Genomic DNA, 24,587 nt, shown 5'->3' on the forward strand with positions numbered 1-24,587 from the left:
ATGTGCCTGTGTGAACGATGTACATTTAAAACTGGCCAAATGCCGCTTCTGTGTAATTAAATATTAACACGTGTGATGATGAGATTTCTCTTTGTTGGTTTGTTCTATCGTTATATAATGACATTGACTACTTTAATGGCTGTTTGTAATATGTTTATTATATAACTTAATTTCATTCCATATCTGAACACCAGACTATTTGTCGTCCTCAGCATCCTTCATGTAGACTGCCAGCAGACAGTGTTATCACGACAACATAGACACCAATCACAACAAAAGACTAGCGCTAGAAGAATAGCATTATGTTCTAGGTATACATTCTGCAATAAGTATTTTCTGACACATTTCATCAGGACACAATAGTTGCACAAAAAAATCCCATTGACTACCTCTATTTTCTCCTTGGAAAATATTGTAACATTATCAGTTCATAAAATTATGGATTGTTCTTTTACTTAAGATTTTGAAAGCAGAACTTTTATTTGTATTCTTACATTGTGGTGTTGATACTTCTTCCACCACTGTAGAACTCCACAAACCTCTAACAAAGCCACTAACTGCTTCTAGTCAAAGTAAAGATCATCCCTTAATAGAGATTTACCCCTGACCATTCGGCAAAGGAAAACAACAGCATTGTGACTTATGAGTAGTCGATGATATACTCTGGATAAATCTGTTGTTTTTCAAAGACAACATAGATGCTGGGGTCGCTCTTGCTGTCAACACAACTGTCGTAGAGGGTTGTGCCGTTTCCTTTTGGTGGGGGCCGGACGTAGCTGCTGCTTCCCTTGGTGTACTCCCCCACCAGGACCAGAGCAACAAACATGATCTTGTTCAGGTTTCTTTTGGCCCTGGCATATATGTTGGAGTAGGACGCATCTCTGGCAAAGTAACTCCCTAAAAGATGAGAGAGCATTACTACTGACTCAGTCCAAGTGTGATAGGTTCTTTTCTACTGCCATGGTATAAGTATGCTGCTTTTTTTCCAGTTCTAAAAGCCTGACGAATCTGGAATTAGAGTTTACTGCTCCCATACCAAAATAACATTTCTTTTGTGGCTTGTGCACATTGTATACTGTATATTCATCACGTTACTGGAATGGCTGCTGAAGCTGTTTTACTGTACCTTTGCCGTAGGCCGCGCCGTGGACACCACACATCCTCCAGTCAATTATTATATCAAATAAAGAAAAGGTTTCTTTTGCAATTATGACTCTTCGTTATTTTACCTACCTACAAACCATAAATTGCTGTGACTGAAAGTTTTTTCAGTGATTCAGTGAGTTTTTTTATTTCATTTATGAGGATTAGATCTGACAGATCATAGCCCACTCAGTCCTTTTTACCTGCTGAAATTCCTTTAAAGGACCATTGCAACCCATAAAATACTGTTTTCACCTGCCAAAAACTGATTGCAGCTCCTACCTTGTCACTGAAAGTTTTTTTCTGCCTCAAAATGACTTGACTAAATTTTAATGACAAGACCTTGTTAATGAATATTTTCAGCCATCAAACCAACTTACTTACCTCATAGCAATAATGATACTTTGTGTTCCACCTTGTTTCAATGGACATATTTACAGTATCTCCCTACAGGTACATATAGTATAGTATAATATAGTTCAAATCACTACATTATTAATGTAGTTCAAAATACACGATTTCTAATTCATTATATTCCGCTATTTCCCAATTGCTTTAATACTATTCCAGGAAAAGAATACAAAGTTAATTGATATGCTTTATTTCCATGTCTGCTGGTAAATAGATAATAATGAGCATATAACTTGAAACTTATAACTTGAAATTAATTTTTTTTTAAAACTCCCTGAATCATTACATTAGCTACCAATAATGGTGAGATTTGTGCCTGATCAGAAGTGTCTTCTATTAGTTATGGCCTATGGGCCCTATTTTAACCATTAAATGCTATTTTAGCATATAACTGTTAAATAATGTTTATAATAAAGTGATTTTCGATAAATTGTGAGGTAAATATTGGGGTAATTTGGCAGTGATTCCAAAGAAATTTCAGATAGGTAACTTGCTAATTATCATCTAATTACCATGAAATCTGCAGACCTGTAAAATGAAGTGTTACCTTTCATTGCAAGACCATATAAAAGCTCTAGTCATTCTTTATCCTGTATTTGGATGTCAATTAACTTACACAAAGTGGTCACTATAGTCCTCCTGGGGTCCACACAAACAAACAACAATTTTAAATCACACAGTATGAATAAAACAAGAGAGGGCAAAAAGAGCAGTGAAATGACTCGAGATAGACAATCAAAACAAAAAAAACTAACTAACTAACTAGCCATAATCAATGTTATTAATTACACCTGTGATTATCATGCCATGACATGTCAAAATGGCTGCTGTGAAGAGGGCATATTACACCAGTATTACCATCATTGGCTACTCATCCATGTCAGATCAGACTTTAAATTGTAAATGGACACGCCCCTTCCTATCTAACTGATCTCCTTAAAAAAATAATATCATTTAAAAAATAAATAAATTAAAAAAAATAAAATCCCCAACTCTCACTGTATGTTAACAGGAAACTAGGGATGGACCTAATGTTTCAAAATAAAAGTCAATTCTACCCAAATACTACTTTCTAATAACTTAAAGGGTTATTTCGTGCAAATACTTTCCGTCCACTGACTTATAGTTTAAAAGGTTTACTCTATCCAAACACTACTTTCTAGAAGTCTATTCCACATTTGCGCTTTTAGATTTCTGTATTTTCAGCAATGCTTTGCAATTAATTTCAGCTGTCAGCACTCACACACATTTTCCGCAGAAAAAGCAGAAATAGTTTTTTAAACTATTATATTATATTGCTTCATTTAGCAGCTGTAACTGCTTATGTTCACTCAATTTGACTGTTACATTTCTAGGTTGCTTCAAGAATTCAACAATCATTGCATGATCATCATCAACACACACTAACCCTTTAATAGTTAGTCTTACTGTTATGTTCAGAAAGCTTCATTACATCCACCGTGATTTTCAATTTTGTATTTATATATTTATACATTATATATATATATATATAATTCATACACACATATATAAACACACATTATGTTCAGAAAGCTTCATTACATCCACCGTGATTTTAAATTTAACATTTTTTATTTATATATTTATACATTATATGTATATATATATATATATACACACGTATATATATACACACACACACACACACACACACAAATATATATATATATCACATATATATTCAGTATATCACATATATACAGTATACATGCATATGTATATTGTATATATATGTGTATATATCACATATATACGTATATATATATCACACACATATATATATATATATATATACACACACACACACACACACACACACACACATATATATACATATCACATATATATACAGTATATCACATATATACAGTATACATGCATATGTATATTGTATATATATGTGTATATATCACATATACGTATATATATATCACATATATACGTATAGATATCACATATATACGTATATATATGGGTAAGACCCCATGAGCATTGCACAGTTGTGGTTATGCGCTGTAGCAAGGAAACACTCCCCTTTAACGGGTAGAAACCTTGAGCAGAACCGGGCTCTGGGTGGGTGGCCATCTGCCTTGATTATTTGGTTCCCTGTCCTCCTCACTGGAGACGTCCTCAACAGTGGGCTTGCAGGTGGCTTTGTGGGTCTAAATCAAACACAGGAAGGACAAAAACGTTATGTAATAAATAAATAAATAAAATATTAAAAGTATATTAAGCTAACTAAAGGTATATCAGAAAAGCAGCCACAAGCACTGAAAAGTGAGTGCCTTGTTAATAAGATTTAAAAAGTGTGTTCAATTTTGTTAAATATTCTGTCCAATCTGATCGATGCTTGTCCGAAGTTTCCTGTTTGTTATCTGAACTTTTGACAATGTATAAACAAGTGAATCGGCTGGAAAAAAAAAAATGCCTCAAAGATGAGAAAGGCCTACCTCCTGGAGAATATCCACCAGTTGGCTGTGGAGCTCCATAAAGTAGTCGGGCCTGACCAGATCGTTCTGCAGCGTGTTGCTTAAGTCTCTGGCCAGCTCGGCCATCTGGACCTGGATGTCCAGCAGGGACCAGGTGGCATCGAGCAGGTCCTTGCTCAGGCACTCTTCCACTGGGTCCATTTGGACTGGAGACGCGTGGTGGGGGGCAGGTGAAGGGGTGGAGTCACATTGACTTTCGTCCTGTCCACTTTGTCGGAGAGAGGCTTCACTGGAATGCTGACTGATGTCCTCCCATTCAGAATCCCTGTCAATGTATTCTGAGTCCATTTGGACTGGAGCAGCGTGGTGGGGGGGAGGTGTAGGGGCGGAGTCAGATTGACTTTCGTCCCGTCCACTTTGTCGGAGACAGGGTAATCTGAAATTAAATTTGCTGTTGTCCTCTCCATCAGAATCACTGTCAAAGTAGACTGAGTCCATTTGGCCTGGAGCGGAGTGGTGGGGGGAAGGTGAAGAATTGTCAGATTGACTTTCGCCATGTCCACTTTGTCCGAGACAGGCTTCACTGAAACCCATGTCGTCGGAGTCCTCTTCGTCAGAAAAACCTTCATCAGACGCCTCAATTTCCTGCTGCTCCTCCTTTGCCTCGCTGTCTCCCGGCTTTGCTGACAACAGGCGCCGATTCATAGGCGTGCAGGGGGACAGGGGCATTGGGCTGCCGTACACCTGGAGTTTTAAGAGAAAACTGCTGTCAGTTATTTACATTCAATGTGTATTCAACAGTGAGAAACAGATTTAGACAACCTCAAACAGCAGTGAGGGGTGAGGAGCTGGAGAAGAAACTGTACCCTACCTTGTTGAAGCGGAAGGCAACAGTGCAGAAGTTTGTTTGCCCCGTAGGTGGTTCGTCATAGTCATCATCAGAATCAGAGGATGTGAGGCGCAGCTTTGAAGGAGTACCTGCAACAACCAACATGCGTTAAGTCATGGGAAAGGCTGACATATTTATTCTAATTGAAATTCACACCAGACATTACTGAAAAATCAAGTCTACTCCTCATGTCAGACATGAGTCTTTGGCTGCGGTCGAAAAGTCAAAAAAGAATGTCTTTTCCTGTCCACTTTTCCTTGACCTCCATGGAAAACGTCATGAGGTCAAGGAAAGATGTGAAGGAGAATTCATGAGGACTTAGGGAAAAGACAACCGTGGTGTTAAGAGAATCCGACTGCACTCTGCGCCGTGATTATGATGCGATGGCGGTGGATGTTAGTGACGCCGGTGGTGCCGTGGTGAAACTACAATGTTCCAAAGATGGACTATAAATAGCTCCTTCAGTGAAAGAGAGATACAGCAGCTCCTTCTGCTGCTGGAACACTTTACATCAACATATAATAAAGGATTATCTGACCTAACGTGGACAACCGGTGAAAGATATCACTGCATTACCAAATTGGAATAGAAATAAAAAAGGAATATATGAGAGATAAATACATGAAAAGCTGCTGCCGTCCAGCATCTTTTTCACATCAGGGACATATGGAGGTGTCTCATAGGGGAGCTTCTTCCAGTCCACACCCTGGAAGAACGGGTGTCTTTTCACCTCACTGGCTCCTCCTGGATAAAAAGTGACACAATCAAACAGTTAGTTTGTACATCTACACATGTTGGGCCTGGCACCTGATCCAAACACTCCACACTACGTTCAAAGGTCTCTGGAGGTCTCAGGGTCTAGTCTCGCTATGGACTACATTTTCCCTTCATACAGTATGTAGCGCACCGCACCTCTAACCATGACACCAGTTAGTATTCTAATAAAAATGCAGTTTCTCTGTTTCTCATACTGTCTATCATTAGTAAAGCTGTCACTTACGTGTACCCAAACGCCTCACAGGGTCCTTTTCCAAGAGACCACTGATGAGCTGCCTGGCAAACTCCAGGCTGGGATGTCCCCCATCTGGAAAGTGGATGTCATCTGGAAAAGAAGCACATATCAGTTGATCTGATCAAGGAATTTACATTTAATTGACATCACCAAAGGGACTGAATGACATAATTCTTAGAGGAAAACATCATAAACCTAGCGTAAAGAAATAAATCCCAAATTTAAAAGAAACAAGAAATGAAAGCTACTTTGTGCCAGATTTTTAAAGTTAAATCTCAAAGTGGGTGCATTTTGAATCAGTTTTAAAATACAGAAAGATTCATTCAGAACTGCTAGAATGACAAATGTGTAGAAGGTTGCATGTGATGAGAAGATAATGAATGGAGCTAAAGATTCTTACCTTCGGTCACAAGTTTAGCGACCTCTTTTTTATTGTTGCCATCGAAAGGTACTACACCGTACAGGAGATTATAGAAAATCACTCCTGCGGCCCACCAGTCTACGGGCTTCCCATAGCCCGTCTTTAGGTACAGTTCTGGGGCCATGAAGACAGGTGTGCCGCATGTCTGTAGGAGGACATGAAAGAGGGGAGGAAACGGAAAATGAAGTACGAAAATACATATAACACAGGATTTACACAAGTTTAAATAAGTGGAGAAGAGAAGAGACTAACCTCTGTGTCGGTGAACTCTCTGGCATTTCGCCGACAGTCTGCTTCGGTCATCAAGGCTGCCGTGCTGACTGACCCAATCTTGGACAGCCCGAAATCAGCCACCTTGATGTGTCCTTCTTTAGTGATCAACAGACTACAATGGAGGGAAGCAGAACATGTCTCATGTTAGACTATATGCCAGGACTATTCCACTTCAATAGCAAGCGAGCCAAATAGGAAAGTCATTGGGGGTTTCTGGGCTACACAGAATACTTTTGTCAATTAAACAGGTACTGCATTTAGCATAAAAAATATGCCCAAATCGTAACATGCAAACTGCAGCCCAACCGACAACAACAGCTGTCAGTGTGTCAGTGTGCTGACTTGACTTTTACTTGCCACAAACTGCATGATTATCATAAAGTGGGCTAGTCTGTAAAGAGGAGACTCGTGGGTACCCATAGAACTCATTTTCATTCACATATCTTGAGGTCAGAGGTCAAGGGAACACTTCGACCCCCTCGCCAAAATTTAGCAGAAGTTTAGCAGCAGTATTTAACCTCCTTCGCGACAAGCTATGACATTGGTACCAATGGATTCCTTAGGTTTTTCTAGTTTCATATGATACCAGTATCTTCACTGTATATTTAAAACTGATCCCAGTACAACCTCCAGAATATCAATTGTGTTAATGCGTTAAAGAAGTTAGTGACGTTAAAGGGAATTTGCATTAACCCGTTATTATCGCGTTAACTTTGACAGCCCTATAATAGATACATTACTAGATAGAATACGGCCTAAACTAGTCACGCACATTCTGACTTAAGATTGTGTAAAAAATATAAAGAATATCAATACTGGGAGAGTTTCTGTAAATTCTGCTCCAACTTAAAAAAAGATTTGTTAAACCCCTCCCCTGAACAGCAATCGTCCAATCACAGCTGAGCAACTATATGTAGGCATGTCAGTTCTGTCAGGCTTTGAGTTTCCTAAACCAAAAATATAAGAGCAAAGGAATGGCTTTAAACAGTGTTTATATGTATAAATGAAATGTATAAATGAATTATAAATAAACAGTGGAGGTCTGCGCTCTCCAAGTGCCTTTCTAGCTTTAAAATGGGTCAGTTGGAAACGAAAAGTCAGCCAGAGACTGTGTTTTCCACCAACTCATGAAATAACGTCAGTAGCAGCTTCTAATATCCAGCCGATGACCGAGAAATTAGAAATCTCAAATGGTATATCTGCCACCGATGTTGTTGTAAACTGTACCATGCAAGAACGAAAAGCATGACGAGCGTAGTAACAGTAACTAAGGAGGGCCTAAAACCAGACATCGAAAAATAATACAAAATGTTCAAGATGTCCTCTCTTAAGAGACAGGTTGAGAACTCACTTGCTGGGTTTGAGGTCCATGTGCAGGATGCCGTAGCTGTGGATGTACTCCACAGCCAAGACAAGCTCTGCCATGTAGAAATGGGCCATGTCCATACGAAAATGCTTTTCCTTTTCCAACAAGTCTTCAAGATCCCCACCTACAAGGTTAGAGAGAGACATAACAGGTCAGATGCTATGTTTAGGTCTTCTTAGTGTGTGTCAGATGTGTACAGTGGATATAGTGTACATGCATGCATGACCAATCCAGAAAAAACTCCTTACCTTTCACATACTCCATCGTCATGTACATTTGGCCTACTGTCTCAAACGAGCAGTACATGGGCACGACAAGGGGGTGGTCAAGGTAGGTGAGCATGTCCCGTTCCAAAAGAACATCAGCTCTCTGGCTGGGGTATTTCAGTGCAATCTGCTTCATCGCAAAGATCTCCTTGGTCTTGATGTGCCACACAAGGTTTACAGTCCTGGATAAGAGGGAAAAGGAAATGTGAGCAGCTTCTATGACTGAATATCAGCTCTGATTTGAAAAGAAACTGTTCAGATGGGACAAAACAATTCTACAACACATTTCAAGTTCTTTTCTGCTTTGACTGGACTCTCTGCCCTATCCGAAGAGTCAGTCTGAACACAAAGAAAGCAGTCTGTCTTACTCACCCAAAGGCGCCACGGGAAACCTCTCTGATGATTTTGAAGTCCCTCTTCGCCGGTTTTGTTGGAGGAGGCTTGCAGGCTGCGCGGGTCTAAATCAAACGCAGGAAGGACAAAAAAGGTTGAAATACAAAATGTATATTAAGCTAAAGGTATATCAGAAAAGCAGCCTTGTTTTGAGCTTGACAACCCAGCCTTTTTTTCAGTTTATCCAATGGGACTGTGTAATACTTTAAATTTAAATACACCTTCAGTGGAATTATAAACAATAATCATATTACAACTCTATATTGCTTTGCAGTCTGTAAGTGAACAAATACAAGTACAATGATATTATTAAAAAAAAACACAATATGACCTTTTGGAATTATAATACGTTAAAGGGCATTAAAAAATAATCTGCTCAAACAGACTAAAACCAGTGACCTGACAGACCTGGCTTTATTAAGCTCACGTTTATTTAATTCAGTGGAATTCTCTTTTTGGCACTTTTAACTGATTGGCTGTTTTGCTATTACAATTACTGCCAGCACTGTATGTTGATACACTGAAATTGGTTTGATCACATGTTATAGCCTTTTAAAAAATGCCTCAAAGATGAGAAAGGCCTACCTCGTGGAGAATCTTCTCCAGTTGGGTTTCCAGCTCCACAAAGCAGTTGGGGCTGACCTGACCGTTCTTCAGCTTGTTGTCACAGTCTTTGGCCAGCTCCATCAGCTGGAGCTGGATGAACTTCAGGGCCCGGGTGGCCTGGGGCTTGTCTTTGATAGGAAACCTCCTCCTTGGTGCCATTCGCACTAGTTTCTTGAGCTGAACATAAAACAGAATTTAAACATTGAACAGAATTTAAACATTGAACAGAATTTAAAACAATGATGATAATTATTTCTGTTTAGGCAGGAGCGTAAATTAAAGATCTGTGATGAAAGAGGGTCCAAGTAATCAGAAACATCTTCAAATCTGTTCCCAGATCGAGCACAAGACAGTGCAACGATGTTCAAATTGAGCATAAACTGTTTCATCTACAGTCTTTGTTCTATTAAGCATTGAAACAATGAAATGCTTTACAACACACTGTAATGTAGTTGACATTTTTAAATGTATAATAAGACTTTGAACCAAGTGAAGGAGAGCAAAATGTAATTAAACAAGTAATTACAGTATAGTAGTATATACATTAACACAAATGACCTCACCTACTGTAGTATAGCCAGTAGGTGAAGTAATAAACCTGATAGGGGACACACATACTGAATTTAAAAGCTGTTAGAAAATAAATAGTAATCCCATTTTTAGAAAAGAAAGAAAACTGGTGCTCAGTTGTGTATATGTTTGATATACTTGATATACAAAACACAATAAAGCTGAACCTCTCAGTGTTTAACTAGATTATAGCAAACTAAACTGCAGAGAAAGAGCCCTGACTTTGAACTCAAAGAGTCAATACACTGTCCCAGCTTTTTTATGAGATATCAACTTAAAAAATAATAAAAATAACGTGTTAATAAAAGGAAATAAATACTTACTGGTACCATAACTACAGTCTTCTCTCAAATGCAAAGATTTGCTGTGCTGTTATGGGATGCTGCTGATAACTGTCTCTGTTACCAACTTTCTACAGACTAACAGAAAGCTGTCAGATTTCTCTACTCGTTAATGTTTCAACGTAGTTCCTTTAGAGTGTGGCTTTGTTACGCCATAGGTTGGAATGGCATCATCGTAGTTCCATTTAGAGTGTGGCTTTGTTACGTCATGCGATGGAATGACATCATCGTATTTCATTTAGAGCGTGACATCGATGAGCGGTAATCGATGACATTCCATTCTTATGTTTCCATGGAAACTAGATTTATATGGCTTTGGTTCTTTGACTCTTTGCATGTAATAAACATGAATGCAACAAAATATCAACAAAAACATGTTTTTTTTAACGGAACACTCAAAAGTCGGTCATAGTCATCTAGATATAAATAGCTTTAAGGTGTGTTATTGATGAATGGATTATGACTGTAACTTCTTAGTATGTGTGCGATATTATCATACAATCACCGCACTGAGCTCTGATTGGTCAGCAGGAGGTGTATCTCTTATCTGGAACATGACCTGATCAGGAGCAGGTTCTGTTCAGCATCAGTTACCCTGATGATCAACACCGGTAAGAAGTGAACCACCTTCGTAGGACGGACGTATGTATGTCTAAGGGGTACGTGTATCAGCTATCTCTGGTGTACGAAAATAGCGTGACATACTGGTTGGGGATGTGCAGTTATGTAAAGGGTACATGGGAACTGTTTACAATACTAATGTCAGAATGAACTAGAGAGATGTTGGATGTACAACTTTACAGCGACAACAGTAAACATGACTTAGAATATCAAATAAAATGGCATAAACTACCCTCTCAACCCACTCAGGAACAAAGGAAACCTCCTCAATCAAAGCTCAAACAGTGAATGAACTCACTCAATGCACCTGTCTGTGTCAGCTGCCCAGTCAGCACACCTGTACCTGTTTCCAGGGAGCATGCTCCTGTGCTCCCCAAATCCAGCAGTCATGTGGGTCTGGGTATCATCGGATATTCCGTTTTTCCTTTGGAATTCAGAAAGGAAAAAACGTTTTTTTTATTTTTTCGTTTTAAACGAAAAACGAGGAAAACGGCCGTTTTCTCGTTTTTCGTTTCTGAATCAAAAAATGAAAAACGAACCCAAACCGGGCCGTTTGTTTGTTTTTGCGAATTCCTTTTCTCATTATTCGTTTTGAATTGAAGAACGGAAGTCACGTGGGTTTTTCGTTTTTTCGTTTTAAACCACAAACGAAAAACGGAATCACGTGGTGCTCTGTTTGTTTTTTGTTTCCAAACGAAAAACGAAAAAAAACAAATTAAAAAAACGATCCGATTCAGTTTCTTCAAGTTTCTTTCTGTTATTTTCTGTTTTGAATCGAAGAGCGGAGAACGGCAGTCACGTGACCAGGAAGTGAAGGCAAACATGTCAAAATAAAAGCCAAGAAGATAGTTTGGTCATTCTATAAAAGTGTAACATTATTTAAGAACAGGATCAAAGTAACAGTAGAAGATAAATAGGCTAAATAAATACACAAATAAATACATACATAGATATTTTTTTGTTTTGTTCTTTTCATTAACACATGAATGTCTTTTATCCAAAAAGTGTGTGATAAATTACAGGGAGGGTCTCTACAGATGTTATTCAGAACTCTCACATAATTGACACTTTTCTCAATCACACTCTTACTATGGGCTGTTTCTTTATGTCGGCAGGTGAGAAGCACTATGTGGCTACTCCTTTCAACACACCTGACACTTCCACCTGATCCTTTTACTCCATTAGGAAGGCTGTAGCCGAGTAGTTCTACATCATGATAATGCTAATTTTTCAACCAGCGATTATGACATTAGTGCCAGCTAGACAGAATAAAGCTCTGTCTGTCATGACAATAGTACTGGACTGAAGGCCACTTCATCAAAATCATGGAAATTCACAATAATTAGGCCTGTGCTAAAAAAGCCGACGCAAGTAAGCCAAATGATCTTTGGCCTATCGCAATAACCTCCATATTGTGTAAAACCATGGAACGAGTTCTTGCCAGCCACCTGACCAGCACAGTGCTAGATCTGCTCCAGTTCGCTTAAATAAGAGCAACAGAGGCCCAGATGACGCTGTGCTGACTCTGCTTAACACAGTCACAAAACACCTTATGCATCCTAAAGGTTATGCCAGAGCTTTATTCGCGGATTTTAGCTCAGCTTTTAACTCAATGAAGACGCATATTCTCCTGAAAAGGCTCATTGATCTCAACATCAACACAGGGTTAGTTGTGTGGATCAGAGAGAACATGTCAGACGTGCTGCCCACAAGGCTGTGTTCTTTCCCCTGTGCTATTCTCTCTTTTTACTAATGAATTTATGATCAATGAGAAACATTTTAGACTGTTTAAGTATGCGGATGACATGGCCTTAGTTGACCTTTTACAGGAAACAGGCCCACTAGGTGAAGCTGCCTATCTGGCCCACACTACAGCCCTTCAGACACGGTGTCACACTAGCCAGCTAGAAATCAATGTGGCTGAGAAGAAAGAATTAATCATGTGCTGCACAAAACAACATTTGATCACAGAGCTAGTTTCACTTGATGGCCAACATGTTGAAACTGTGGGACACTTTAAATACCTCGGTACAGTCCTGGACACCCAGGTGAGCTTCTCTGTAAATACAGAGTATATTTTCAAGAGATGCTCACAGAGACCTTTATCTTCTAAGGAAACTCAGTGGCCTCGGTGTCAGCCGGCAGATTTTAGAATTAGTGTACAAAACTATTGTTGAGAGGGTTTTAACCTTTAACCTTCCTGCCTGGTACGGTCACCTACACTGTAGATAGAAGAATAAACTGTCTAGGATTGTGTCAATGGCAGGCAAAATAGTTGGTAAACCCCAAAAGCCCTTGACTCAACTTTTTACAGAAAGGACGAGGAAGAAGGCGAGGAGTATCCTGGCAGATAGCTCCCATCCTCTCCTCAGCCAGTCGGGAGGAGCTATAGAGCCCCTCTGGCAACTAAACATGTGTTTTAAAAAGTCTTTCATCCCAAATGCCATCAATATTCTAAACTCAACACAGTGACTGAGCAGATCTGAGCCACAGACACTGACATGAACTGTTTTAATGTGTAACATAACCTGTCTTTGTTTTTTACTAACTGCTGTCTGGTTTTTAATGTCTGTTGTTTTCTGTGTTTTGTGAGCCGAAGACAAATTTCCAGCCTGGTGAACAATAAAGTTTGATTGTATTGTATTGATCAGATCATATTGAAGGGCCGTCAGCTTTACAATTTAGTTTGGAGGGAGATTCGGTATCAGTGAAGTCAGTGCATTTTATGAGTAGGCCTTCTGTGACATTACCCACCGTAGGGGTCAGAGGTCACCGTAGGGGTCAGAGGTCACCACTCCTCAATCCCCAAGGATTTTCTTTTCAGTCAAATTTTCAATTTTGACGCATTTATAGATGAAAAGTCAAGTCAATAATCATGGTCAATGATAGATAAGTATGGTTGATCAGCATGTTTGCCAACCTTCAGACATCATAGTGTAATATGATGATTAATCAGCCTGAGTTCACTAAAAAACTGAAATCACTAACTTTCTGTATTCTGTTTGGTGGTTTATGATGCTTTTCAATCATTTGTAGCCTATTTGGTATAATATGTAATTTTACTTAATTTGTTCGACATCATGATAATGCAGATTTTTCAACCAGTGGATCTATTTCGACCTCACTCTGACCGTCACCACGGTCTTCACCTTGAATGAAGCCATTCTTCTTCCTATCTGCGAGACCATAATATCAACAAAGTCATGTGACTGACCTTAAGAGGCTGGCCGTAGGTTATAAAGCAACCGGAAAACCATGCCTCTTCCTCTTTGCCTTTCTCGCCTCATCGGAGACCGGTAAGTATGTCGGGAAGCCAATAATCCGTCACTTTAGTGTGCAGGTGCCTTGTGTCCCTGAGGATTTCTGTGGTTTTTCCCATGAGTTCTGTATGTAACTCTCTGTTGTTGCAGGTAAGATGAATGATATCACCTGCGGCTGATTACCATAGCCTGTTTGGCGTTTTTGCGTAAGTTGGCGTTTGGGTGAGTAGCTTTGCTTATTCTCCCCTTGGAAGCAGTTGCAGAGTTACTGCTTTCAGCTGTTTCGCAAATTAAGTTTTCTGTTTCACTCTTCATACACGTGCGTACACGAGTGGTGCTCTTTATTTAAATAGTGGCGCGCCGATAAATGGCCCACTGAGTGTTATAGCTCACCCGGTAGAGCGGGCGCTCTTACCGCGGTAGGCCGGGGTTCGAATCCCTCTTCGGCATATTTTATTTAGCCAAGGATTTTGTCTTGCATTCCCCTTGTGTTTTAAAGGGCGTTTTCATTTTTCCCTTAAACCTCTGTGCGCAGTAGGTGGGTTTGGTTATTTGTTCCCCCTTGTACGTCCGCGTACAGGAAAGGGGTGATTTTTAGTTCTTATGAGCAGTATTTTTGTTTATACCTTTGAGCCAGTGAGCATATATCCCCATTGACTACTGTTCGCAGCAGGAGGGGTTAATTGGTACTATTATGGCTCCCCAGACTTGTCGGTTCTGTGGGGCAGCCATGGACATTCGCGACGGTCACCGTGAGTGTCCGTCTTGTTTGGGCATGGCGCATTTAATGGATGACGTTGATTGCCCATGTCCAGCAGCCATTGATCTGCCTCTGGAGGAAAGGGCCCGAAGGGCTAGGCTTGAGGGGCATTCCCAACACACTGCGGCAGCTGCTCCCCCTAGTAGGGAACGAGAGCGTCGCACGGAAAACCGCTCCCGCAAGCGTAAACAGGGGCAGTCCCAGGGGCATGGAAAAAAACGTGCCACAGAGACTAACTCTCCGCCACTGCAGAGTCCAGCCCCACCTGTAGATGGGGCAGGGGGGCAGGAGGATACTCAGTGTTAAATCCTGGCCGCCATTCGTGGTCTGGCAGACAGGGTGAGTAGAATGGAAGCTCAGAGAGCAGCTCCACTGACTGCGGCTTGTTCGGAGGGGATCTCCCCTAGGGACTTGCCGGCATATGAAGAACATCAGACAGATCACCCTGATGCTATATCACTTTATGCTCAGGTTTCTCTCTTGGAGGACGAGGGTCACCCAGAGATTGCTGAAGAGTCACATTGCCTTAGCCTATCTCACACAGGTGAGTCTGCGTCCGTAGACGATGGTACTGGCGATTCTGTTCCCAGTGATGTGTTTTCAAAGGTTTTGAGTGCGGCTAAGATTATGGGCCTTTCAATTCCAATTGAAACCCCTAGCTCATCGGAGGGAGTCTGGGCTGGCATCTCGCAGTCTCGTCCCTCAGTGACTATTCCTGCAGCCGAGGATTATTGTCAGATGTTAAGGAGGTCATGGAATAATCCTGGTAGCGCCCCTCAGTTTAATTCGGGGTGCAGGAGGCTAGCCAAGGCACAGTACCCCCATGAGTCGGGTTTGGGCGATATGCCGCCTGTAGAGAGGGAAATGGCAGCTTTAACCCCTCTAGGCCCAGATAGGGTGACCACTAATCCACACTGTCCTCGTAAGGAGTGCAAGAAGACAGACCACTTGGTTTGTAGGTCCTATAATGCAGCCGCCCGCGCGGCGCGTGCAGGAAATGCACTCGCTCTCTTGTTAGCAGCGCTCAGAAGGACCGCTAGTGCGGGTGATCAGGACACCAGAAACCTGATAGATGCGGCCCTGTCCACACACTCTCAGCTTACTCGTGACATCGGTTCCGCTATGTCGTCAGCCATGATGGCCTGCAGACAGATCTGGCTAGCTCAGACAACCCTCCCCGAGAACATCAGGAAGGAGCTTACCAACATGCCGGTGGTACCGGGTAGAGTCTTTCACTCTGACTCCCAGAGTGTCTTGGAGAAAGCTGAACAGTCTCTGCGTACTCGAGAGAGCGTGCAGCGCACATTCAGTCGGCCTGCAGCGACGAGGCAGAGACCAACGGGCCAGCAGCACCAATTCCAGGCTGCCTGGGGTCATCCAGAGCCCTGGATGCGTGGCAGGCGCCAGGGCTCAGGTGCACAAGGTTCGGGTGATGCTGCAGGAAGACTGCGACTGCAGCATCAAGGGTTTCAGCCCCGGCCTACAGCAAGAGGGGCTCCTCAAAGGAGACGCCCCCCCAAGAGTCCAGGGACCCAAGGGGCCTCTGCATAGGAGTGGTGGGGCAGCCACCAAGGTTCACTCCCAGCTACGCCTGGACAGCTGGGAGAAGGAAGTCTCAGACCCCTGGGTAGTGGCTACTGTTGCAAGGGGTTACAGAATTCAATTTCGGCGGCGGCCCCCACCTTTTTCCAGGGTCCAGATGACGTTGGTCAAGGACCCAGTCCAGGCAAAAGTTCTGTCCGAGGAGATTGCAATCCTCATTCAGAAGAAAGTAATTGCGAAGGTAAGGCCCAGCGAACAGCAAGCTGGCTTTTATTCAACATATTTCCTTGTTCCCAAAAAGGATGGTGGGATACGTCCCATCCTGGACCTCCGGCGCCTAAATACTTACATAAAGGTTCTGCCGTTCAGAATGCTGCACACACGGCACATTCTAGAGTCGATAGAGCAAGGGGAATGGTTCACCACTATCGATCTAAAAGACGCGTACTTCCACGTCCCCATTTGTCGGGCACATTGGCAGTTTCTACGGTTCGCATTTCAAGGGCAAGCTTACGAGTTCAAGGTCCTTCCGTTTGGTCTCTCCCTTTCTCCGAGAGTTTTCACTCGAGTGGTAGCAGCCGCTCTGTCACCACTCCAGAGGGCAGGCTTAAAGATCCTGCCATACCTGGACGACTGGCTGGTCTGCGCTTCATCTCGCGAACAGGTCATGCAGCATACCGGGAGGGTCTTAGCTCATGTCCAATCCCTTGGTTTCAGGGTGAACTTAAAGAAAAGCAACCTCGAACCGAGGCAGGAAACAGTATTCTTGGGACTTTGCCTGAACTCATTTATGATGAAGGCGTCCCTTACCCCTCAGAGGGTTGCGAGAATCCTAACGGTCTTGCGTATCTTCCGACTGGGCAAACGCCTACAGTTGGTTCACTTTCAGAGACTGCTGGGGTTGATATCAGCAGCAGTGTTGGTGATTCCGCTGGGCCTGCTCAGGGCTCGGCCCCTACAGCGGTGGCTGAATGCGTTCAACCTCCATCCACGGAGGGACAGGCATGTGAAGCTCAGAGTGACTCAGTCATGTCAGAGAGCTCTGAGCCCATGGAGGGACCACAAGTTGCTCACACAAGGTGTACCCTTGGGCAATCTGCCTTCAAGGAGGACTTTGGTGTCCACAGATGCCTCCATGACAGGCTGGGGAGCAGTCTGGGAGGGCAGAATGGCGAGAGGTGTTTGGAAACCTCCATGGGACACCGAACACATCAATGTGCTCGAGCTGAGGGCTGTGCATCTGGCTCTCAGGGCCTTTCTCCCATTCATACGCGGCAGGCATGTCCTGGTGAAGTCGGACAGCTCTGCCGCAGTTTACCATGTCAATCATCAAGGAGGCACGAAGTCTCTGCGTTGCCTCAAGGTTGCACAGAGGCTTCTGCCTTGGGCTTTTCCACGTCTGGCCTCGCTAAAGGCTGTCTATGTACCAGGGGTGCTGAATCGGGCTGCAGACCTCCTCTCCAGATCGGGGCCTCTCCCGGGGGAATGGAGACTACACCCAGAGGTGGTGGCGAGTTTGTCGACTCAATTTGGCATGGCTCAGGTAGATCTGTTCGCATCCAAGGAGACAGCCCATTGCCAGCTGTGGTTTTCCCTGAGGCCTCCAGGCGGTCCTCTGGGCCTGGATGCTCTGTCTCACGAGTGGCCGAAGGGGTTACTGTACGCCTTTCCCCCACTACCATTGATTCCTCATGTGTTGGACAGAATCAACCGGGGGCACTACAAGGTTCTGTTGGTAGCCCCACGGTGGCCGGGGAGACATTGGTTTCCGGCCCTCCTTCGCCTGGTTCACGGCCGACCTTGGCCCTTGCCACTCAGGGCGGACCTTCTGTCCCAGGCGGGAGGAAAAATTTGGTATCCCAAGCCAGCTGTTATGCAGCTGTGGGCTTGGCCCCTTCTCAGTCCGTCTCTCATGACCTGAGTGACGCTGTTCGGGAGACCATAGATAATGCTAGAGCACCCTCCACACGCTACAATTACAAGCAAAGGTGGAAGTTGTTCTCATCATGGTGCCACCATAAAGGGGCAGATCCCGTCACCTGCCCGGTGGCTTTGGTACTTGACTTCCTCCAGTCGCTGCTGGATGCAGGTAGGGCAGCTAGCACCCTGAGGGGCTACACTGCGGCTATTTCTACTTTCCATGACATACTGGGGGGTCTTTCGGTAGGGAAGCACCCCATAGTGTCCCAGTTTCTGAAAGGTGCTAACCGTCTGCGCCCAGGCAGGAGTTTACGGGCTCCATCATGGGACCTACCTTTGGTGTTGAGGTCCTTGGCTACAGCCCCATACGAACCACTGGAACAGTCAGATTTTAAGTTTCTGTCACACAAGACTGCATTCCTTTTGGCCATTTGCTCTGCCAAGAGGGTGAGCGAGCTACACGCACTGTCTGTGAGCAGCGAGTGCTTGAGGTGGAGAGCAGAATATACAGGGGTGTCCCTGTGGCCGAACCCGTTCTTCCTCCCTAAAGTGGTAAGCCCTCAGACAGTGAATCAGGCTATTGAAATGGAAACATTCCAACCTGATCCATCTTGCCAAGAGGGAGCGGATCTTCATACATTGTGTCCAGTAAGGGCACTGAAGGCCTATGTTGATCGTACTCGGACGCTGAGGCAGGCACACACTCAGCTGTTCGTTTGTTATGGGGGCAAGAAGTTTGGTCACCCCCTGTCTAAGCAGCGTCTGTCCCACTGGTTGGTGGAGACAATTTCTCAGGCTTACTCTAACCAAGATTTCCCAGTTCCAGAAGGTCTGGTAGCCCACTCCACACGCAGTGTGGCCACTTCATGGGCAGCTCTAAAGGGAGTTGCTGTTGGGGACATTTGTGCAGCAGCATCATGGAGTACTCCATGCACGTTTGCAAGGTTTTATAGAGTCAATGTGACGTCTACGGCAATTGGCTCCACAGTTCTTATGTCGGCCGCCGAGCATGTTGGTGAGGCGGTGGAATCTTCCGTTCCTCGCGACAATGTTGATATTAGTCATCCAAGGTGAAGACCGTGGTGACGGTCAGAGTGAGGTCGAAATAGATCGTAAGTTATGTCCATAACTATGGATCTATGAGACCAAAGGATGACCGTCACCATCTCTTGTCGCTCAGAACGGGCTGAGGTGTTCCAGGCAGGAGGAAGAGGCATGGTTTTCCGGTTGCTTTATAACCTACGGCCAGCCTCTTAAGGTCAGTCACATGACTTTGTTGATATTATGGTCTCGCAGATAGGAAGAAGAATGGCTTCATTCAAGGTGAAGACCGTGGTGACGGTCATCCTTCGGTCTCATAGATCCATAGTTATGGACATAACTTACGTTATGACATTAATGCTAGCTAGACAGAATAAAGCTCTGTCTGTCATGACAATAGAACTGTACTGAAGGCCTTTCCTTTACTCGGGTGACTCTTTACAGCCGTCTGAAAACAGCAGGTATCTGTTAAATCTACAGTATCTGGAGTGATGAAGTGGCCTTCAGTACAGTACTATTGTCATAACAGACAGAGCTTTATTCTGTCTAGCTGGCATTAATGTCATAATCGCTGGTTGAAAAATCAGCATTATCATGATGTAGAACTACTCGGCTACAGCCTTCCTAGTGGAGTGAAGGGATCAGGTGGAAGTGTCAGGTGTGTTGAAAGGAGTAGCCACATAGTGCTTCTCACCTGCCGACATAAAGAAACAGCCCATAGTAAGAGTGTGAGAGAGAAAAGTGTCAATTATGTGAGAGTTCTGTATAACATCTGTAGAGACCCTCCCTGTTGTATAACATCTATAGAGACCCTCCCTGTAATTTATCACACACTTTTTGGATAAAAGATATTCATGTGTTAATGAAAAGAACAAAACAAAAATATCTATGTATGTATTTATTTGTGTATTTATTTAGCCTATTTATCTTCTACTGTTACTTTGATCCTGTTCTTAAATAATGTTACACTTTTATAGAATGACCAAACTATCTTCTTGGCTTTTATTTTGACATGTTTGCCTTCACTTCCTGGTCACGTGACTGCCGTTCTCCGCTCTTCGATTCAAAACAGAAAATAACAGAAAGAAACTTGAAGAAACTGAATCGGATCGTTTTTTTAATTTGTTTTTTTCGTTTTTCGTTTGGAAACAAAAAACAAACAGAGCACCACGTGATTCCGTTTTTCGTTTGTGGTTTAAAACGAAAAAACGAAAAACCCACGTGACTTCCGTTCTTCAATTCAAAACGAATAATGAGAAAAGGAATTCGCAAAAACAAACAAACGGCTCGGTTTGGGTTCGTTTTTCATTTTTTGATTCAGAAACGAAAAACGGGAAAACGGCCGTTTCCTGGTTTTTGGTTTAAAACGAAAAAATAAAAAAACGTTTTTTCCTTTCTGAATTCCAAAGGAAAAACGGAATATCCGATGATACCCAGACCCATGTGACCTCCACTTTCAACAACATATTACTGCACTTTGTCACATTTCCACATTGAAGAACACTGAAAAGCAGCAATATTTTACGTACCATGTAACCCCCAAATATGTTAATGTTAATCGTTACATTTTGTTTGTTTTGTTTCATCACATTGTTCTGTACTGTGTTTTACTGAGGGGATTATATTTTTATTACTTGATCAGTATGTCCAGCCTTGGATGAATAAAGTCCATGCTGTTATCACATCTTGTTTTTTTATTGCTAAAAGAAATAGAGAGCTGAAAGAGAAACACTCCTTAGTTAAGGAGAATATGCACTCCGTTTTAAAATAAAACGATTAACAGTTATGTTCCAGGTTTTTAATGGTACACAGATATGTCTCTGCACAGCAGATGCTAATGTAATTTAGTTATCAATACTCAGTTGGTCAGACAAGATGGCCATGGCCCCTGTAGCTCCGGCTACAGACCTTTATCAAGCAAGTTTCAGTATCTTGAAATGAGGCAGTAGTATCCAGAAAAACAGCAGGATTCAGTGTCTCTCCTTGAGGAGTGTTAGCTTAGATTCTAACAGATGTATCAACAGATTTTTACATGTGGTCTATGCTCTTTATGAAAAGTGTTTTCTATACAGATAATGACAAGGTGGGCGCATGTTGTCAAATTAATTTAAGAAGGCCTGACCGATGCCTACCTGGTGTTATTCCCTCTTCTACCAGCACTGGTTCGACTAGCCAGTGACCTCTACTGGCCTGTCAGGGTATTGATCACCACTCTCTCAATAGGAGCACTGGTTGTTGTGAATAACACATCCATAATCACTTTGCCCTTTTAAATTACAGCCCAATGTTGAATAAACATGTTCAATAGCTAAAAAAGCTAGAAAAACGGTTGCATATGCAGCTCCCACGGAGTCATACAGCTGATACTGTACAAACTCTGATTTACATTAAGACAGAAGCCCATATATCAATCTGTCTCTAAGTTAGTTATTTCAGTCTTAAGAAGAGCGTCTCTGGTGCCTTTCTGATGTTGCGGGATGTTATATTTCTTGTGTTCTGTCGTCTTGTTTTCTTTTTAGGGTTTTTTCAATCATTGATCTCATAAAGACACATGGCAGACGACTGAATGTGCCTGTGTGAACGATGTACATTTAAAACTGGCCAAATGCCGCTTCTGTGTAATTAAATATTAACACGTGTGATGATGAGATTTCTCTTTGTTGGTTTGTTCTATCGTTATATAATGACATTGACTACTTTAATGGCTGTTTGTAATATGTTTATTATATAACTTAATTTCATTCCATATCTGAACACCAGACTATTTGTCGTCCTCAGCATCCTTCATGTAGACTGCCAGCAGACAGTGTTATCACGACAACATAGACACCAATCACAACAAAAGACTAGCGCTAGAAGAATAGCATTATGTTCTAGGTATACATTCTGCAATAAGTATTTTCTGACACATTTCATCAGGACACAATAGTTGCACAAAAAAATCCCATTGACTACCTCTATTTTCTCCTTGGAAAATATTGTAACATTATCAGTTCATAAAATTATGGATTGTTCTTTTACTTAAGATTTTGAAAGCAGAACTTTTATTTGTATTCTTACATTGTGGTGTTGATACTTCTTCCACCACTGTAGAACTCCACAAACCTCTAACAAAGCCACTAACTGCTTCTAGTCAAAGTAAAGATCATCCCTTAATAGAGATTTACCCCTGACCATTCGGCAAAGGAAAACAACAGCATTGTGACTTATGAGTAGTCGATGATATACTCTGGATAAATCTGTTGTTTTTCAAAGACAACATAGATGCTGGGGTCGCTCTTGCTGTCAACACAACTGTCGTAGAGGGTTGTGCCGTTTCCTTTTGGTGGGGGCCGGACGTAGCTGCTGCTTCCCTTGGTGTACTCCCCCACCAGGACCAGAGCAACAAACATGATCTTGTTCAGGTTTCTTTTGGCCCTGGCATATATGTTGGAGTAGGACGCATCTCTGGCAAAGTAACTCCCTAAAAGATGAGAGAGCATTACTACTGACTCAGTCCAAGTGTGATAGGTTCTTTTCTACTGCCATGGTATAAGTATGCTGCTTTTTTTCCAGTTCTAAAAGCCTGACGAATCTGGAATTAGAGTTTACTGCTCCCATACCAAAATAACATTTCTTTTGTGGCTTGTGCACATTGTATACTGTATATTCATCACGTTACTGGAATGGCTGCTGAAGCTGTTTTACTGTACCTTTGCCGTAGGCCGCGCCGTGGACACCACACATCCTCCAGTCAATTATTATATCAAATAAAGAAAAGGTTTCTTTTGCAATTATGACTCTTCGTTATTTTACCTACCTACAAACCATAAATTGCTGTGACTGAAAGTTTTTTCAGTGATTCAGTGAGTTTTTTTATTTCATTTATGAGGATTAGATCTGACAGATCATAGCCCACTCAGTCCTTTTTACCTGCTGAAATTCCTTTAAAGGACCATTGCAACCCATAAAATACTGTTTTCACCTGCCAAAAACTGATTGCAGCTCCTACCTTGTCACTGAAAGTTTTTTTCTGCCTCAAAATGACTTGACTAAATTTTAATGACAAGACCTTGTTAATGAATATTTTCAGCCATCAAACCAACTTACTTACCTCATAGCAATAATGATACTTTGTGTTCCACCTTGTTTCAATGGACATATTTACAGTATCTCCCTACAGGTACATATAGTATAGTATAATATAGTTCAAATCACTACATTATTAATGTAGTTCAAAATACACGATTTCTAATTCATTATATTCCGCTATTTCCCAATTGCTTTAATACTATTCCAGGAAAAGAATACAAAGTTAATTGATATGCTTTATTTCCATGTCTGCTGGTAAATAGATAATAATGAGCATATAACTTGAAACTTATAACTTGAAATTAATTTTTTTTTAAAACTCCCTGAATCATTACATTAGCTACCAATAATGGTGAGATTTGTGCCTGATCAGAAGTGTCTTCTATTAGTTATGGCCTATGGGCCCTATTTTAACCATTAAATGCTATTTTAGCATATAACTGTTAAATAATGTTTATAATAAAGTGATTTTCGATAAATTGTGAGGTAAATATTGGGGTAATTTGGCAGTGATTCCAAAGAAATTTCAGATAGGTAACTTGCTAATTATCATCTAATTACCATGAAATCTGCAGACCTGTAAAATGAAGTGTTACCTTTCATTGCAAGACCATATAAAAGCTCTAGTCATTCTTTATCCTGTATTTGGATGTCAATTAACTTACACAAAGTGGTCACTATAGTCCTCCTGGGGTCCACACAAACAAACAACAATTTTAAATCACACAGTATGAATAAAACAAGAGAGGGCAAAAAGAGCAGTGAAATGACTCGAGATAGACAATCAAAACAAAAAAAACTAACTAACTAACTAGCCATAATCAATGTTATTAATTACACCTGTGATTATCATGCCATGACATGTCAAAATGGCTGCTGTGAAGAGGGCATATTACACCAGTATTACCATCATTGGCTACTCATCCATGTCAGATCAGACTTTAAATTGTAAATGGACACGCCCCTTCCTATCTAACTGATCTCCTTAAAAAAATAATATCATTTAAAAAATAAATAAATTAAAAAAAATAAAATCCCCAACTCTCACTGTATGTTAACAGGAAACTAGGGATGGACCTAATGTTTCAAAATAAAAGTCAATTCTACCCAAATACTACTTTCTAATAACTTAAAGGGTTATTTCGTGCAAATACTTTCCGTCCACTGACTTATAGTTTAAAAGGTTTACTCTATCCAAACACTACTTTCTAGAAGTCTATTCCACATTTGC

General features: G+C 41.8%; 3 protein-coding genes across 3 annotated transcripts in view; all 3 read right to left on the reverse strand.

Annotated features, from left to right (window-relative positions):
- The window catches only part of LOC119486916, a 47,411-nt gene that overhangs the window by 15,298 nt on the left and 7,526 nt on the right, over window positions 1-24,587 (reverse strand). Inside the window, exons 13-21 of the mRNA XM_037767455.1 lie at window positions 8,604-8,689; window positions 8,214-8,413; window positions 7,951-8,089; window positions 6,579-6,711; window positions 6,306-6,471; window positions 5,894-5,995; window positions 5,515-5,637; window positions 4,876-4,982; window positions 4,026-4,748 (exon numbers count right to left, since the gene is read on the reverse strand). Of these exons, the coding sequence (XP_037623383.1) occupies window positions 4,026-4,748; window positions 4,876-4,982; window positions 5,515-5,637; window positions 5,894-5,995; window positions 6,306-6,471; window positions 6,579-6,711; window positions 7,951-8,089; window positions 8,214-8,413; window positions 8,604-8,689 (1,779 nt within the window). The remainder of the gene's footprint in view (window positions 1-4,025; window positions 4,749-4,875; window positions 4,983-5,514; window positions 5,638-5,893; window positions 5,996-6,305; window positions 6,472-6,578; window positions 6,712-7,950; window positions 8,090-8,213; window positions 8,414-8,603; window positions 8,690-24,587) is intronic.
- Window positions 456-1,168, reverse strand: LOC119486917 (protein mono-ADP-ribosyltransferase PARP12-like). The gene is made up of 2 exons (XM_037767456.1): window positions 1,127-1,168; window positions 456-897 (listed from the first exon to the last, which is right to left on the reverse strand). The coding sequence occupies exons 1-2, from the start codon at window positions 1,158-1,160 to the stop codon at window positions 641-643; spliced, it is 291 nt and encodes a 96-aa protein (XP_037623384.1). The 5' UTR covers window positions 1,161-1,168; the 3' UTR covers window positions 456-640.
- On the reverse strand, window positions 22,307-23,019 carry LOC119486918 (protein mono-ADP-ribosyltransferase PARP12-like). Its single transcript, XM_037767457.1, has 2 exons — window positions 22,978-23,019; window positions 22,307-22,748 (listed from the first exon to the last, which is right to left on the reverse strand). Exons 1-2 carry the CDS (start codon window positions 23,009-23,011, stop codon window positions 22,492-22,494), a joined length of 291 nt encoding a protein of 96 aa, XP_037623385.1. The 5' UTR covers window positions 23,012-23,019; the 3' UTR covers window positions 22,307-22,491.

This window comes from Sebastes umbrosus, chromosome 4 (genome assembly GCF_015220745.1).
Source record: "Sebastes umbrosus isolate fSebUmb1 chromosome 4, fSebUmb1.pri, whole genome shotgun sequence".
NCBI classification, from domain to species: Eukaryota; Metazoa; Chordata; class Actinopteri; order Perciformes; family Sebastidae; genus Sebastes; species Sebastes umbrosus.